The following is an 18,622-nucleotide window of genomic DNA, read 5'->3' as shown; positions in this document are numbered from 1 at the left end:
CTCGATATTTGTGATAAACTATTGACAAACTAAACCAGGAAAATTGCTGGTTTTACTCAACATTTTCCCGTAACTTTCAATTTCTACCCTAATTTTGACCACCCCCACTCCCCCAGGAGTATACCATTTGTATTACAAAGTTCTGAGATACTGTTTACTTGCCTTATCTGTGCTGCTAGTTTTCACTACAAAGACCACTGTTGTTACTGTTTCACAGCGGTAAGTAAAGTTTATATATCCCCTTATCTACCAGTCACACCACTACATTATTATTATGTATTGAATAATATTGATATTATAACTAAGAGTTCAGAAGTTAATTTATTAGGCTTGGTCAGGAAATCAATCATTAATATTGAATGTTGATTGTTGAGTTTGAATCACATTCGACGGTACGGTCCAACTGTTTTTATTTGACCCGCTACTGTTAAAGTTTAAAATTTAGCTCCGTTCAGAAAAAATACGCCGAAACCTGTCATCAAAGTGAGAAGATCTCCAAAAAAGAGAGAATCTTCTCCTCTAGCACCAAGCTCGGTTAGTTATGATCATAAGCCGCCAGTCAGCTCTTTTTATCGTGATATCTTACTTACTTTAATTTCTTACATTACTTTATAAATAAATATAAATATAAATATAATATAAACTTATGATATTTACTAGTGTGTTTGTTTCAAAGAATCTGTAATACTCTCTTATTATGACATATTCGTGAGAGACAGTATGTATGTACTATGTGATAATATCTTCAATACCCAGGCCATGTTCTCCGAGGACGAGGACTCGAAACCAACAAGCAGAGCTGGCGAGTCTCCAGCCAATCTCAGCCTCCTTTTCAACTCACCAGCCAATCAGAGTGGAGTATTTGGGTCACGTGGTACCCTCACAGCCAATCAGCCCCCAGGAACACCGCTGAAAGATGTCAGCAACAAGTTTGATTTCATGAAGATATCAGGATCTCCTGTAAAGTGTCGTCCCACTAAACACTCAGCAGGTTGGTTAAATGTCAGAGTTTGTGTCCCTATTGCTGGTGTTAGTGGTAACTAGTGGTAACTAGTGGCAACTAGTGGCAACTAGTGGTTACTATTACTATATTACTATACTATTTCTGGTGTCATAACTCGTAAGATGTAAAATTAACGAACCCTTGTTTGCCATTGTTCACTGGTGAAACACTTCCTGAGACTCTTAGACAACCTCAGGGCTCAGGCTATGGTCTTTATTCTCTTGAAATGGACATGCTAAAGTAAGAGTAGGCCAGTAAACAATAAACATTAGTCGTATCCAACCAGTGGTAACTAGTGGTAACTAGTGGTAACTAGTGGTAACTAGTGGGAACTAGTGTTAACTAGTGGTAACTAGTGGTAACTAGTGGTAACTAGTGGTAACTAGTGGTAACTAGTGGTAACTAGTGGTAACCAGTGGTAACTAGTACTAGTAGCAACTAGTGTTAACTAGTGGTAACTAGTGGTAACTAGTGGTAACTAGTGGTAACTAGTGGTAACTAGTGGCAACTAGTGTTAACTAGTGGTAACTAGCGGTAACTAATGGTGCTTCCTTATTCCTATATTTCAGCTGCTCTCTCAACTCCTTGCCCTCATCACTGCCCAGCTTACCAAAGCTTTTCCTCCTTTGTCTAAAATAGCGATCATGTGACAAACAAGGGAACGATACTAATTCCAGATACTATGTCTAGCAAACATGATACAGTATCACAATTTCCCAATTCCCTACAAAGGGTAATGTTCATTTCACAGTCATTACTTGCTTACTGCTAGATATAACTCTAGACAATGTCTAGACATTGGTATGAACTGCAGACTGCTGCCAATATTTGACCTAAATCCTGGTGGAATTAGATGTGGAGATGGTGTGTTTAGTCCAGGTAATTACCCAGGATGTCCAAGGTACCCCACCTAGGTAACCCAGCCCAGGGTATCTCACTAATACGTCTACATGATGAGGCACCTAAAGTTCCAGAGGTCTGGCTAAGTCTACTGTATCATGGATAACACCTTGCTAAATCTTGGTATGACGGTTCTGGGGACGTGTAAACCATATGTACATTTATCCGGTTTCCCGGTTTGAATAACTAAATTAAACAGGAGTTCGTAGAGCTGAGCTTTAAAAAAACGCTACAAAGTACCCAACTATAAACTAACCAAAAAAAAATTATCAATCGTAATCATTAACTGCTGTTCACATAACTGCTGATCAATTGAATATATTTAATCCACGTCGAAAATTGACATTTAGCAAATCAAGAAATTAAAAAAGTAAACCACTGATCTAAACGTTTTTTGAAATCATGATGCATGGCTTTTGTTGCAGGCATCAAACATCATATAAACAGATTATGCTAAATAATTTAAGCCAACTGTTTCGTAATTTACTTTATTTCACCTTGGTCCTTAAGTTTCTGGAGGACTTTCCGTCCTTCTCAAATCAGTCCAATATCCACTCAGTCTCAGTCTCAAAAATTTTACTTTTGTCTCAAAATGAGTATCTTCAGTTTCAACGGCTGGTGCTTCAGTTTCAACGGCTAGTGCTTCAGTTTCAACGGCTAGTTCTTCAGTTTCAACGGCTAGTTCTTCAGTTTCAACGGCTAGTTCTTCAGTTTCAACGGCTAGTGCTTCAGTTTCAACGGCTAGTTCTTCAGTTTCAACGGCTAGTTCTTCAGTTTCAACGGCTAGTGCTTCAGTTTCAACGGCTAGTGCTTCAGTTTCAACGGCTAGTGCTTCAGTTTCAACGGCTAGTTCTTCAGTTTCAACGGCTAGTGCTTCAGTTTCAACGGCTAGTGCTTCAGTTTCAACGGCTAGTGCTTCAGTTTCAACGGCTAGTTCTTCAGTTTCAACGGCTAGTTCTTCAGTTTCAACGGCTAGTGCTTCAGTTTCAACGGGTAGTGCTTCAGTTTCAACGGCTAGTTCTTCAGTTTCAACGGCTAGTTCTTCAGTTTCAACGGCTAGTGCTTCAGTTTCAACGGGTAGTGCTTCAGTTTCAACGGCTAGTTCTTCAGTTTCAACGGCTAGTTCTTCAGTTTCAACGGCTAGTTCTTCAGTTTCAACGGCTAGTGCTTCAGTTTCAACGGGTAGTGCTTCAGTTTCAACGGCTAGTTCTTCAGTTTCAACAGCTAGTGCTTCAGTTTGCTTTATCTTCAGTCCGTTTCTGAGAGACATTTCATATGTCAAATGGACTAATAATGAACACTGCATCAAAGGACCAATTCTCAAATATACTAATAATTTGAATAAAGGCCTGAAAACGTGTAAATAAACTAGAAAATCCTTCTTGTACTTACTCGTACTTGGAGAGTGCACCGGAATCATTCGAGTGTTCTGCTCCGAGGAACTCTGTATTACTTCTCTCTCCGGTCCGCACGATCATAGAATAACTCTTTTGTTTATATTAGTGCGATCCTTTCCTTTCATGACTGTCTTTCAGCCTGCAGGTTGTAAGTAGTTAAATTAATTAATCCTGTTTTGGAAATGTTATCTTCGAATGATTTTTAGGAAAAGAAGCTTCATTACTATCTACCTACCACCTAAGTTATCGCGGAAGAATTGTCCATCTTACATATTTCAACTTGCAACGAGTTTATTTTAATTAATATAAAGTTAAATTGTGTTATTATAATTGTTTCAGTTAATTACAGGTTAAATTATGTACCTGGAAGTCTGTGATGAAGGTTTTGGATATTATTTGTAGATGTACTAGTAGTAGTGTTTAGATGAGAACAGAGGATGTTTAGGTGCTGAGTGCTGACCCCTGCAGATAGATATAGTTGTGATAAGTAACTATAATCAGTAAAAATTCATACTGTGCATAGATGTAAGCAAACCTTGAAATTGAAATACAAATTATATCATATAACTTTAATTGTTAAGATTTAATATTTAGTAAAGGTTCTTAACTTTCTCGACAGCAGTACTGATTTCTCTGAAGCCGTTCATCCGTCGACAGGACCTCTTCCTCACTAACTCCTCTCATGGGATCCTCAGTTTTCAACAAATTTGATATCTTTAGTTAAGGCTGCTCGGCAAACACCGTCTACTAATTTAGACTGTTTGGTTTGTAAATTGTGACACCATCAAAGACTTGAAGTCAATGAAGTGAAAGAAAATAGTCTGTATAGTATATACAATATACATACAGATTATGTTCCTCGTCAAACCTTTATTATTTGTTCCAAACCCCCTTCCCGAGATCTAGAAACTAGTACCTGGTATAAAGCCACCAAGATGGTGAAATCAGCACATTTCAACCACCTTTCACTGGAATTTCCTCCTTTACCATACTCACGAATTCCAACCACCTTACCTGGATCAAGTAGACAATCCTCCACCTTGACCGCTATACCATTTGTTGTGTAGTTGGTGGGACAAGCCGTGCACTCTGCCACTCTGCCTCCTGCACTGTAGCTACCTTTACTACAGAGCTGACATCCAGTGGTACCATCAAGGTAGTACCCTCCACTACACGGCTCTGAGGGGAGGTTTATAGCTGTTATATTTGTGACCTTGTTATTAGATGATGGGTTATTTAATGGATACGATACACCAGAATCAGGTTATAATACTAGTATATTTTAAAATGTCTAGAGATACTGATAAGAAGACAGTGAATGATTACTGTTATCAATCTTACTCCAAGTGCAGTCTTTCTCTGAGCCTCCTTCTCCCTCCAGCACTGTTTTCCCGGCTGGACAGCTGGCACATGATGCATCTACCCCTCCTAGACTGTAGGTCCTTACCCGGCAGGGTGTACAGCCCCCGTTCATAGAGTCCACGTATTCGCCTGTGTTACACTTTCCTGGATATGATTGGTTTTTAGTTGAGGGGAATTATTTTTAAAAATGTGTATTCTTCAAGGACATGACATCTTGATATGTTTCTCGAATAGCAGTCGACTTTGACAGTCAAAATTAATGTTTCGACAATCATTGTCTTCGAGCGTGCTAAATCACTCTACACTCGATTGAAACCAACTTGAATTGATGTATTTTTGAACGCTGATTCCGGATCACCCCACAATCCACATGACATAGGGTTAAAATTCTCCCCTGTCTTACCGTTGTCTTTAAAGTATTCCTCTTCCCCGTCCGGCAATCCTTTATCCTCGATGAATGCTATGAAATGGACATCACTATTGAAGAAGGCAGGACATAGAACTGCATTCATCATCGGGAAATCATCGGGCACACGATAAGTGGAGATCAAAATGTCGTTGCACTTCACATTTAGGCCCATCCCTTGGTTGCTTGGAAACCTCTCAAAGGACCAGCGTTTATGCTGAGATGTTGGAATCAAGGCCTTTCCACTTTCCTTAAATTGAGATTCCAAATCACAGGGAAATATTTGCTTGAAATATACTGGTTCAGCAATATCGGCATAGTATCTAAAATGGATATTCCCGAGGCTGTTCTTATCTTTGTCCATGAACTTGATCCATGTTTGGCCGTTTGGCTGGGATGTTCGGATCTCTAATGGAGCTGCTGCCCAGGAAAAGAGGTATTCTTTCTCATGTTCCACAGCTCGCCAATCTGCTGATGATAAAACTATTCAAACCGGGATTAAGGATGCTATTATGGTAATGTAAGTTATGATGGCATTCTTTTTAAACGTCATTTGTTTTTGTGCAGCCACAACACTAACTGTTAGAAAAGTTATATGTGTGTAAAAATAGAAAGGACAAAAACAATTTTAATCGAACGATGGCAAACTTAATTTCAAGACAAATTGATCTCACCGTGTTGTCTGAAGGATTCACTGGCTGTGTCATCATTTGGAAACTCTATGATCCGCACATCTCCTCCCAGAAAAGCGTTGCATTTGGTTACATCTGGGGCTCCCGCGGGGGCGGAGGTCATCTCTATGATGATCACTTCGTTAAACTCAACAGTCAGACCTCCTGTTACCTTGCTGATTACAATCCTGTTCTTTGGCAACGGTGTGTCCCCATATGGTTCAGTTGGCCCGGCGAATGACATGCAATACTGTATCTGGTAGACAGTGGGCGATGATGGACCATTATAGATCATAAATAGGTCAGCTAGAGTGGCTCCGTCTTTGTCTTTGAAGATGATTTTTCCTGCTGCGTTAGATAGGCCCTCCATGGGTACATTTTCTACAGAGGCACATATTAGGTGCGGTAAAAAAATCGAAATTATGCGGTACCGCATCCGACTATAAAGGTAAAATGTGCGGTAAGGTGCGGTAAATTTTTACCAATTATGCGGCAAATGTGCGACGATTTTTTCGAAATTTGTGCGGGAATTGTGCGGTTTTCTTTTGCATTTTCTGAAGGACTTTGGAAATTCTAAACGTATAACCGCCGCTCTTATCAAAAATAGGTCTGTTTATGTGTTACTGAGGGTTTAGTTCTTTACTAAGTCCATGATTGAACCTATATTGAGATTCAGTTATCTGAGAACAGTGACTTGATCTGGTAGTGGTAGAGATCAGGAGACAGTTATTTGAAGACGCCTCTTGATAGAGTCGATCAGATCCCATGCGTGATCGCAAATATGTGACACGCTTGTTGGCATTGATCGTCAGTACTTGTAAACCATTTGATCCAAGATCCATTAAGCCCACTATAAAGCCAACGCTACAACGAATAGAGCTCATTACCCGATAAAAAGGGCAGCAGGTATGATCGAAGTACGGTAACGACGAGGGTTCCATAACGACCTGGGTCACGGTCCCGAAAGGGCCTGGGTAACGGTCCCGAAAGGGCCTGGGTAACGGTCCCGAAAGGGCCTGGGTCATGGTCCCGAAAGGGCCTGGGTCATGGTCCCGAAAGGGCCTGGGTCACGTGGTAACCGGGTCACGTGGCCTAGGCATGGGTTCCAAAAGGGCCTGGGTCACGGTCCCGAAAGGGCCTGAGTCAGGGTCCCGAAAGGGCCTGGTTCACGTGGTAACTTGGTCACGTGGCCTAGGTATGAGTTCCAAAAGGGCCTGGGTCAGGGTCCCGAAAGGGCCTGGGTCAGGGTCCCGAAAGGGCCTGGGTCACGGTCCCGAAAGGGCCTGGGTCACGTGGTAACTGGGTCACGTGGCCTAGGTATGAGTTTCAAAAGGGCCTGGGTCACGGTCCCGAAAGGGCCTGAGTCACGGTCCTAAAAGGGCCTGAGTCACGGTCCTAAAAGGGCCCGACTTTTAAAATATTTTGGTTTTTACACTCGAAAATCTTAACGCGAAAATTTCAAGATTATGCGAAATTACGCGGAAAATGCTAGATTATGCGGAAATATGCAGAAAATTACAAAATGTGCGGAAGTGTGCGGAAAACAATAAATTATGCGGAAATGTGCGGGAAAACGGTAAATTGTGCGATCCCGCACCCATCGCACCTAATATGTGCCTCTGATTTTCTATTTCAAGGGGTCGTTCTGCCAGGACGAAAGGAATATCTCTACCTTTTTCTACTGTCGTCCATTCCCAAACTGAAAGTTATTAAAACGTTAAACTTAATATTTAAAATTTTAATAGAATAACGGCGAATTTTATTTTTAAACAAATTGATCTTTTCGAAAATTCAGAAATGTCTCTTAGCCTTATTTCAGAAACCATATATTAAGCATATTAAGTTTAACCATATTGTCTGAAGATTCACTGGCTGTGTCATCATTTGCAAACTTTATGATCCGCACATCTCCTCCCAGAAAAGCGTTGCATTTGGTTACATCTGGGGCTCCCGCGGGGGCGGAGGTCATCTCTATGATGATCACTTCATTAAACTCAACAGTCACACCTCCTGTTACCTTGCTGATTTTAATCCTGTTGTTTAGCAACGTTGGGCCCCCATATGGTTCAGTTGGCCCGGTGGATGCCATACAATTTTGTATCTGGTATGAGCCGGGCGATGGTGAACCCTGAAGCTCATGAATCAGATACATGAAAGTTAGAGTGACTCCGTGTTTGTCTTTGAAGATGATTTTCCCTATTGCATTAGATAGGCCCTCCATGGGTACATTTTCTATTTCAAGGGGTCGTTCTACCAGGACGAAAGGAATATCCCTACCTTTTTCTACTGTCGTCCATTCCCAAACTGAAAGTTATTCAAGATGTTATCCTCTTGAAACTTTGCTGACGAACACTTTTTAATTCTTATTCCTCATAGCACGTTAAACTACTACCTGAAACGCGCGATTAAAAACACTTACCTGTTTTCAACTTAAAATAATGATTATATTTTATAAAACTTACCTTTCTGAGCATAGTTTACTCCGATTGTAGCAAGTAATATGCTAATGTAGAGCAACTGCATCACCAACAGCAGACCTCCAGGTATCACATGTTACCCGGCTTGGGTTATAGAATCAGAGCTGATCAATTTAATAAACACCATGAATTTTGGTGACAAAATTTGCTGTATTTTCCGAGGGGAAACGAAGTTTCGAATTAACACTATCTTAATTGGAGTTAGAAAATAGGCCTCTGTGGATACAAAATTCACGCTCGAAGGGCCACTACATCAGCTTCCTCTTGGCCACGTATTCAAACGTCGAACAAACCACTTTAATTTATTGACAGCATTACTGAATTATATGTGCATTACGACTCCTTACTGAAGTAAATTACGAATTTATTTTCTTGCAAAAGCAGGAACGTTTATAGAATAATTCGTGCGTATTTAAAATAAATATTTTTGGAAACGCAAAATTTACACCAATTGGTAGAATTGTCATGATGCAAAACACGGGAGGTAACTCTGAGAATTGAAGAGGGCAAGTTGTTGGGGCTCAGGGCTTTGATAGACTTAGCAGATCTTGAGATATTGATCTTAGGGCGGTGGCAATCCAGTGGCAATTCAGATCATTGAGCGTTACTTGTCCTCATCTAGAGGAAAGACCCAGACGTTACGAATCCACCTCGTCAGTGGTATTTTAAACAATAGTCTGTCACAAGTTCGCATGAAGTATTTTCGAGAAAAATGATAAAGACTAAGATAAGCTGGCAAAATTCTACGAGGAAAGCAGCTACAGAGTTGCTCTCTCGATGGTGAGGTCGACTCAATATTCCACGTCCCTTGTTGTGAATCCCATTTGTAGACAGCCGAACGACTTCACAGTTTGTAAAACCAAATACCCTCTCCCGGGAAAGCTTACGATCTGTGGTAGATCTAAAAGGTTAAAGGAAGGTTCAGGTAGATTTTACAGATATGTCACTGGTAATGGTACTGTCCCGGACTTACCCAAGATAGCAATTAGATGAGATATCAACACATTAAAAACGTGTTGCTTTAAAAGAATTAGCTCTTAATCTGACGTGGAATTACATCATTTGGTTTCTTGCGGAAACTACACTTTTTACATCATACATAGAAGCAAAGAGGCAAAAATGTAGCGTTAAAAAGTGTACAAAAGTGTAAGTGCTTTTCGTAGATTTTATCTATATGATACTATATAATAAAGATTTATAAACCGTCCAAAAAATAGCCGAAAAATTCACAGCAGTTAGTATTTACGTTAATAGAGTGTATTCTATTTTGCTACTTTCATTCAAATTTTGAAAAAATCTGGTTTTAACGAAGAGTAATAGACGCATCAAACTGTTCATAAAAATTCATAAGTATGATGATAATTGAACCAACAAATAGAAATACAATATCTGAAAGTTTTGCTAATAGCAATTTGGTTGTTAACCCCCATGTTATATCAAGCATTGTATGTCAGTCCACACGATGATCATTTTGTAAAAAAGCTGATCACACTGAACTCTCTACTTGAGTCCAACAATTACAAAACGTCATAGCAATATTGTAATTGACATTTATGTCAGTTAACAAAAGCTATAAAAATGTCAATTAAATAAAAACAAATTTAAAGAATAGTACAGCAGGTTAAATAAATCACGTGATAACATTATTATATTATTCAGTGACTTATGTAATGTGTACATGCGAAAAGTAACACTATCTAAGTCAAAGTGTAAATACCGTTATTAACAGGACTCTTATCTAGTTTACATATAACAACAAAGTAATTATAAAAGATCAAGTAAATACCTATAAATCGATTATCAAAGTGGGTCCTAGGTGTCCATGTATCTAATTAGCAGAACCTATATTTTGAGAGTATTCAAATTTAGCAAATTATTCGAATATTTTGCTTGATGTTGATTGTTGTGAGTAACACAATTTATTAAAAAGTTCTGAATATATTGCAAAAGACACCCACTTTAAATTAACCGAACAGTTGCGTGGAAAAATAGCACAAAGTGTAATTTAGCCGAACAGGTCGAATAATACAGAGATTTTGGTTTGAAACAGAATTGAAGACACAAAAGTTCCATTAGGAGCTGATTTCTGTTTCCAATTTTTATCCACCACTATAAAATACGTATTGTATTTGTGAAATTGCTTAGTTCCGATATCTACTATCACTGTGATGTACCTTTTAACACCGGCATGATCAATATCTGCTGTGATTTGGTTCTCATATGAAGTCTATAAAAGTGACAGTTAGTAAATACGACTACCTTACTCGGGATTATTACGACCGGTTTATTAACGACCGGTTAAAATATGGTTCGGGAAAAATATGGCGAACTTGCTCAAAACCCACCACATTTTCCCGGTCGCCATTTTACCGGTGTCCAACCTTTCAATTTTAGATTCAAAAATTTTGTCTCAGATGTAATTGATAGTGAGATTGTTGTTACTTATAGGAATTTTTTGTGATCCCCTTTCTGCTTGTAGTAACGTGTTGGTAGTCTAGCACTCTAGCAAATTCGTTGTTTTGAATTAGCATTAAATGTTTACGTGTATCAAATAACCATTATGACTCAATTTGTAGAAAATCTTCGAAAGAATGCATCGTTCACATTGTTTAGAATTATGAATAAATGACTGATGAAACTGATTCATGTTATTGACAGTTTTAATTAATTCAAGTTTTAATTTAACTGTTACTTTTACTTTGAGTCCTATTTCATTATGTAGAGATAGTCAATACCTAAGAAATTGAAAATTGGCCTATTTAAATCAACTTTGACAATAAGGATATATGACAAGAATTGGGCAAAAAGGTGAATTTTTTGCAATTTTAGCCAAATAAAGTCGAAAAACCTACAAGTGTCCCAATAGTCTTCTTTAGTGAATATAAGACAACGATTAAAATATGAGCACCCTTACCCCTTGGGAACCCTAAAAGCTGAGACGGCGGGTTTATTAACGACCGGTGAAAATGTGGTTCGGGAAAAATATGGCGAAATTACCCTAAACCCGCCACTTTATCCCGGTCATAATAATCCCGAGTAAGGTATATGAGCTTTAATAGCTGTATACCACCACTTTCTAACAATCAATAATCTTTTCTAACTATTTGAATAGTTCATTAAAAGCGCTATTTGAATGATCATGTGTATTATCTAAGTAGTGATAGATAACAACCTCCTTATATAGTATTACTGGAGACAAGACTGTTACAAGTTCAAATCATTTCTTTTTTATAAGACCTGTTCGATTAATTTAGGCAGCTTCATTTGTCACAATCAGGCGTATTTATGGGTTACCAGTCAAGGTTATTTTATCATGGTTTGAGATGGTTCAGAGCTGCTGTAACCCTCACGACTGTATAAACCAGTCCTCAGGGCTCCAATGCTCTATCTACGAAGAAGAAACTAGCCCTCAACTCTGTTACTAATTGTAATGTAATTAGTAACTAAGAACGGTGATGAAATAAAAGGATAACCGATTGACTGGTAACGGTATTCTGGCTGATTAATTTGTGATCAGAAGCTAAGCAGACTGATACTAAGCTGCGTGTCACAGTGAACTGATGAGGAAATATTCAGGACCGGAATATTTGTTGTAGAACCTCAACCATTAGAATGAAAATTTAGTGTCGTTCAAATAATTTTAAAATGTTCAATCTGTAAAACGTGTGGTATTTGGCTTCAAGCAGGTTTGTACTCATATTCTTCCTGTGACACACAGTTTTAGTTCATCAGCAGTTTCGTGTTGATTAAATACAAATCTCCAAATATACACTTAATAACAAGGCACTTAATTACCTGGACAGATTTAAACTTATTAACTTAGAAGTTTGGTTAATGTTAGTGTTTAATTGTATAAATTTATTTGATGAGTTAGCAGAATATTTCAATACCTGATTAAATCTATCCAGTAAAGTCTATCTTTAAACTTTAAAATCAGTGGATATCTTGAAAATGTTATGAGATGAGTGGTGGGTTTAGAAGGAAATTGTTTTTTCGACGTAATTTAACTATCCCGGTCCGTACAGTACTTAGAATTTTGACAAAATTTCACTCTGGAGAAGTTATTGCACCTTGATAACAGCCACATCATGGTTTGAAACTTGGTAAGTCATCTGCTTTTTGTTTTTTTTTACGGTAAAATTCATAAAAATGCAAATGTCAATATTTGCTATTAGTTTACCTGTAAAACCCTGCATTCATCATGTTACAGAATTTGTTTTTGTTCTTAGTGATTCGCATAGCCAATGATATTGTATAATGAAAAATCTGTTCATTTTTTGCGACCATTACTAATACTTGCAAATTCCACATCAAATTTAAGATCGGGCCAGCTGCAATTTACAACAGTCAAAATTATCATCTAATCCTGAACTAATTCATATTTTTATAAAACCCTTTTTAAAGTTTAGTGTAGCAATATGTAATGAGTTCATTATTTGGGTTTGGTCACTGTTACCACGGTTACCCTCTCCTTTTGATTAAGATAATAAGGTGCATACTGTATATTGTATAACATACTGCACAAATACTACCTATTCATATCAACGATCGAACTATCGTCCCTAATTTTCTCGTGGATTGGTGATGTGACGCCCACTGTTATAGTCCAGCTTTCTGATCTTGTCAGGTACTTATTTGTGCAGTTTTAAGCAAATAGCTGACTATATAAGCTATTCCATCACATACCTTATCGAGCGTTATTTGACAGGACATGAACGGCTGACATAATTTTGAAAGGACTTTAAAATGAACGCTTGAAGGCATTCATAATCAGTATTTAATTTAACTATCTGATCGGACTTTATTTGAACGGACATTAAAATTAAATTTAGGGCCTCGAGCCTCCAATTAAACTTCGTTCAAATAAAGTCCGATAAGGTATTTCACGTTACCTTGTTCTGACACCAATAAGATATCCTGTTTTTATGTTTTACGTTACGATACCTATCTTGTGAAGTTAAATTCAAATTTTACGCATTTGTTTACGTATCATTACATCATATCATTTGAATTTCGATGCAGTCTACGGTGATTGTGATTTGCAGTTGTGTGAGATAATATATCATAACAATAATATTCACATAACATGTAAATTGTAGAAACAGTAACCTGGCAATATTGCACTAAAACTCCTTAGTAAAGTATACATGATACCAAAGGGAAAGAGTTGACCGGGGAACATCAGTTTCAGAAGCCTTTTGGTTTTACCGGACTACTTAATTAAGCTACCAAATTATTCAATGATATTTAAAAAAGTTTATCTTAAAGTGTAACAATGTCCAGGTTACTGTTACAAGATAAACAAGTTGATAACTTGATATCTGACATTTTTACTGGAAGCGTTTACAAACTACGTCACCAGGTAACGAATGAGGTGATAATATTTGTATAAGCTTCCATACAAAATAGCAATATAACAACAAAATATAAATAAACAGTAAATCAAATATTTTCCAGTTCCACTTGAACAGGCTGATACGCCGTGTTAATACGACAACAGTTTCTCAAGTCCCTCCATCTTCTAGTGACCCACAACTGTTGTCTAGTAGTTTCCCCATAAATGTAGAATGATGAGTGTTTGTCAACAATCATCTGTGTTATGGGATCTCCTGTGTTGTTGTTGCTTTCAGGGTTACCCTCGTTGTTATTATGATCTCTTTCAAGTGGCCCTCCTTCTGAACTTGCAACATGTTTACCGTGAAAGTGGAATGTTGCGTGTTTACTCACAGTTTTTTTCTTCTCCTTCGATTCAATCCATTTTTCGATTTCTTGTTTACACTGAGTGGTGTCCCATTTAGAATGATGGTATTTAGTGAGAATCTTAGTGGGAGCTATTGTGCACCAAATCAGACATTTTTTTTCCCACGCAGCTTCTTGTAGAAAGAAATAATCTTCACAGAGTCTATCAAATTCTTTAAACTGTGTGTCGGAAATTTCATCAGTTTCCTTAAAACTAAAGTACCGTACAAAGTTTTTATTTTCTTTTCCACCTTACTACAATTAGCTACAACACCAGGACTCAGCTCATCATCAGTGATAGCGTCAATACTGCGAAACACACCAAGTTCTTCGCAAGTATTGATAAAGTCAGTGTTGTCCTCTACAATGAAATCAATACCAGGGAAGAAGTATAACAGATGACTGTGCACTTTGTGGTAGTTTGTAACTTTTTTCATCAGCCACTCTATTTCACTACGATTCTGAAAACGGAGCTGATCAATGATATCACTGTCTTCGCCGCTCAAGTCCAGCTGTCTTTTAAACTGGTGGGTAAAACAGTCTTTAATTCCCCTCATGAACCCTTTCAATGAACACATGTTTAGTTCCTCTGACTCGATCTTCTCATGTTTTTATTCCTAGCACACAGTAGAGACAAGGTTTCATGACTTGAAGTCGGAAGTTCAAGTCCGTTGAGAGAAGTATCTTTTTACCGTTTATCTTCATCTCCTTTTTAGGTGTGACATGACAGTATTGTTCCACTTTACTAACTTGTATAGTGTGTCCCATGTGTTTAAATCGAGTGTTTACGTTCGCCGATAGAGGCTTTCCTTTCTTGTCTGGGTTTAGTACTGTGAAGTAAATAATGAGCAGAGCACCATATATCAGATACAGTGCTACTGATACATAGCCCAGGTACTTTATCCAATCACTATTAGCTTCTAGCACGCCGATACTTGCTAACACTGTCACACTGATAACTTCAACGAGATGAAACGTGTAGATGCTGAAAAAGTACAGTGGTGATCTCAGGTGATCTGTGTGAGGTGTACTACCAGACAGTAAATCTATGGGATGTCTTAGATTGACAATGAAGCCTTCACTCCACGATAAGCACAGTATCAGCACAAATCGTCCTAACGTGACTAATGTTGAGTTCTTGACACCACCCTCTTCCAATAAGTAGTCCCATGTTACACACTTCCTCTGAGTGGATTCGCATTCATATGCATCAAATCTCTTGTGATAAGCTGATAAGTGAATTATCAGTGTAATAATCATGTGTAGTCCAATACCAGCAGCAAATATCCAAGTCTTGTTGATATACGCTGATAAGGTGTACAGAATTAGGCGCATCATGATGCGAGATAATACAGCAGTAAATTTTGCTATGAAAACAAGATTCGTCTGTATCCCGGTGAGGGTACTACATTTACCATCAGCTGCACGACATAACTTTTCAAACCCAGATATTTTGTAAGTTAAAGTGACGATGCCGTACACTGTCGAACAATACGTCAAGTAGTTTTCTTGACTCAGTCCCTCCTTTGGAACAAACGTTTTGTAGAGTATGATTATTTTTATTAATGTACACGGTACATTTTCTAAAATCTTCTCCTGTACGGTCAACCTGGCAAATTGAAACTTCTTATCGATCAGTTGACTCAACTTCTGCCTGCTGTGTAGAGCCAACTCAAATGCAGTGATGACCGGGTGGAGCTGAAACACGGTTATAACATTCATCAAAAAGTTCTTAAGAGAGTCACATTTCCACGGTACCAAGAATTTAAGATATTGTCCCCGAGAACTACCTTGTAATGAGATGACTGGATCAACAGTACATAGTCCAAAACAACACTTATAATACCGTAATAACGACTGATAGTTAATGTAAAACAGCGGAATAATAGAAAACACTAATATCCCGTATCCTTCGTAACGTATATGTTCACTATCGTTAAATATTGAATCTAGACCTATTTTTATATCTAAGACAATATCAACGATATACAGCAACACAAATTTCATTATACTTAGCAACACAAAACTGCTTATCATTCGACACTTGTGCTTCTTTTCCACGCAGCTAAAATATTTGTTTATGATACCAGCAGCAATTTTAGATAACCTTTCATTGTTACCCAGTACAGATAACTCCCTCATATAATCAACATGTTTTACTAGTAACTTGGTGACCAACTGACGGTTGTTACACGTGAGCTGTAAAACAATACTTTCCAATATTCTATATCGACATGCCTCTGATAGTATATCAGATTTTAACAACCTAAAACAAGCGTCTATAAACTGTTGTGTAGAGAAATGTTCGTGTAATATCAAGCTGTCAAGCAGCATATTTTTAATACAACCCACAGTCCTCTCCAACACTACCTTATCTGCACAATTGTTTAATAAGTCAGTCAGTAGTACAGGTATATTAATACCCTGTTCACTGGTAACACTAGCTATCTGTTCCTTGATATCAACACTACTTGTTATGTTCTGTAACATCCCCAACACGTTACTCACTATATTATTATCTGCTCCGCTCCAGGTCTCTATCAGTGCTGGTATTAACAAGATAACACCGTGTTTAGCGAGGTAGAGGCTGTTAGTGTTGTTAGGATAAGCTATACTCCTTAAAGTAGCAGTGATATTGCGCACTACCTCTTTATCAGTGCATTGTTTACACTCTGTAATTAAGAGTTTAACGATGCCTTTCCTGACCAGTAATCTTTTATCTTTATCATTCCCTTCTTCCGCTACTCTACTGATGACATAGGTAAGGTCCCTCCGATACTGTAGTTCAGTGTTATCCTCATACAACTCACAGAACTTTTCCATAAAGTTGATTGTTACTAGTTCACTGATAACTTGTTTTTCTAAATCTTTCTCACTTGCAGGTATTTCTTTCATATTGTCAGCTAACTTGCTTATCTCTTGTGAGGTAAAATTGTTTATAGGTACAAGTATTTCTAACAGTTCTGAGCTCTTCACGGGGTTAAGATATTTATGAAGGAGTATCGCTGCTAGCACGATTACTCCACTACTTCTTGTAGTACTAGATTTAATAATGTCTCTGACAATATCCGAGCTGCTTCTTAAAGTATTGACTAATTTTTCTGCATGACTCTCCCCACAGTCTTTGGAATCAGGTGTCTCATGAGAAACAATACTTACTATCATGTCGAACAACGTCTCCACAATATCATCATTACTTCTCCACTTAACAAGTAAATATTTTATCTTGCTGTACAACCCATCTTTTACAAGACTTGGTAGATGTACCAAGTTATCTTCGCATGATATGATTCTGAGAAGTTGTACTACACAAAATATTGTGTATGAGTCGTCTAATTCTGTATAGTTTTCCAGTATGAACTGGGAGATTCTACTATCCACTATAGATTGTCGATCTTGTTGCGTCCCATCAGAGCAAATTATTCCTATCATGCGGAGTAACCTCTTCACAATATCATCATTACTTCTCCACTTAACAAGTAATTCTTTTATCTTGCTGCACAACCCATCTTTTACAAGACTTGGCAGGTGTACCATGTTATCTTTACGTGATATGTCTCTGAGAAATGTTACCATGTTCAGTATTGTGTCTGAGTCGTCAGATTCTCTACAGTTTTCCAGTATGAACTGGGAGATTCTACTATCCACTATAGATTGTCGATCTTGTTGTGTCCCACCAGAGCAAATTATTCCTATCATGTGGAGCAACCTCTTCACAATATCATCATTACTTCTCCACTTAACAAGTAATTCTTTTATCTTGCTGCACAACCCATCTTTTACAAGACTTGGTAGATGTACCATGTTATCTTTACGTGATATGTCTCTGAGAACTGTTACCATGTTCAGTATTGTGTCTGAGTCGTCAGATTCTGTATAGTTTTCCAGTATGAACTGGGAGATTCTACTATCCACTATAGATTGTCGATCTTGTTGTGTCCCACCAGAGCAAATTATTCCTATCATGTGGAGCAACCTCTTCACAATATCATCATTACTTCTCCACTTAACAAGTAATTCTTTTATCTTGCTGCACAACCCATCTTTTACAAGACTTGGTAGATGTACCATGTTATCTTTACGTGATATGTCTCTGAGAACTGTTACCATGTTCAGTATTGTGTATGAGTCGTCTGATTCTGTATAGTTTTCCAGTATGAACTGGGAGATTCTACTATCCACTATAGATTGTCGATCTTGTTGTGTCCCACCAGAGCAAATTATTCCTATCATGTGGAGCAACCTCTTCACAATATCATCATTACTTCTCCACTTAACAAGTAATTCTTTTATCTTGCTGCACAACCCATCTTTTACAAGACTTGGTAGATGTACCATGTTATCTTTACGTGATATGTCACTGAGAAATGTTACCATGTTCAGTATTGTGTATGAGTCGTCTGATTCTGTATAGTTTTCCAGTATGAACTGGGAGATTCTACTATCCACTATAGATTGTCGATCTTGTTGTGTCCCACCAGAGCAAATTATTGCTATCATGTAGAGCAACCTCTTCACAATATCATCATTACTTCTCCACTTAACAAGTAATTCTTTTATCTTGCTGTACACCCCATCTTTTACAAGACTTGGTAGATGTACCATGTTATCTTTACATGATATGTCTCTGAGAACTGTTACCATTTTCAGTATTGTGTATGAGTCGT

General features: G+C 37.9%; 2 protein-coding genes across 4 annotated transcripts in view; one reads left to right on the top strand and one right to left on the bottom strand.

Moving 5' to 3' along the window:
* Positions 1 to 18,622, top strand: part of LOC134813990 (uncharacterized) — a 38,320-nt gene that overhangs the window by 1,629 nt on the left and 18,069 nt on the right. Inside the window, exons 6-8 of the mRNA XM_063821944.1 lie at positions 117 to 219; positions 456 to 534; positions 757 to 991. Of these exons, the coding sequence (XP_063678014.1) occupies positions 117 to 219; positions 456 to 534; positions 757 to 991 (417 nt within the window). The remainder of the gene's footprint in view (positions 1 to 116; positions 220 to 455; positions 535 to 756; positions 992 to 18,622) is intronic.
* Positions 2,106 to 6,117, bottom strand: LOC134813989 (glutamate--tRNA ligase-like). Of its 3 annotated transcripts, none has more exons than XM_063821943.1 (6): positions 5,743 to 6,117; positions 5,066 to 5,539; positions 4,642 to 4,806; positions 3,664 to 4,479; positions 3,296 to 3,439; positions 2,106 to 3,162 (listed from the first exon to the last, which is right to left on the bottom strand). In XM_063821943.1, exons 5-6 carry the CDS (start codon positions 3,379 to 3,381, stop codon positions 2,409 to 2,411), a joined length of 840 nt encoding a protein of 279 aa, XP_063678013.1. In that variant the 5' UTR covers positions 3,382 to 3,439; positions 3,664 to 4,479; positions 4,642 to 4,806; positions 5,066 to 5,539; positions 5,743 to 6,117; the 3' UTR covers positions 2,106 to 2,408. The 3 variants fall into 2 exon arrangements, 1 of the variants encoding a protein (XP_063678013.1); XR_010160083.1 differs by having other exon boundaries at positions 5,066 to 5,536.

Source organism: Bolinopsis microptera, chromosome 4 (genome assembly GCF_026151205.1).
Source record: "Bolinopsis microptera isolate Bmic1 chromosome 4, MBARI_Bmic_1.0, whole genome shotgun sequence".
Lineage (NCBI taxonomy): Eukaryota > Metazoa > Ctenophora > Tentaculata > Lobata > Bolinopsidae > Bolinopsis > Bolinopsis microptera.
Note: the sequence above shows the minus strand (reverse complement) of the source record. Positions and strands in the feature narration are given on the sequence as shown.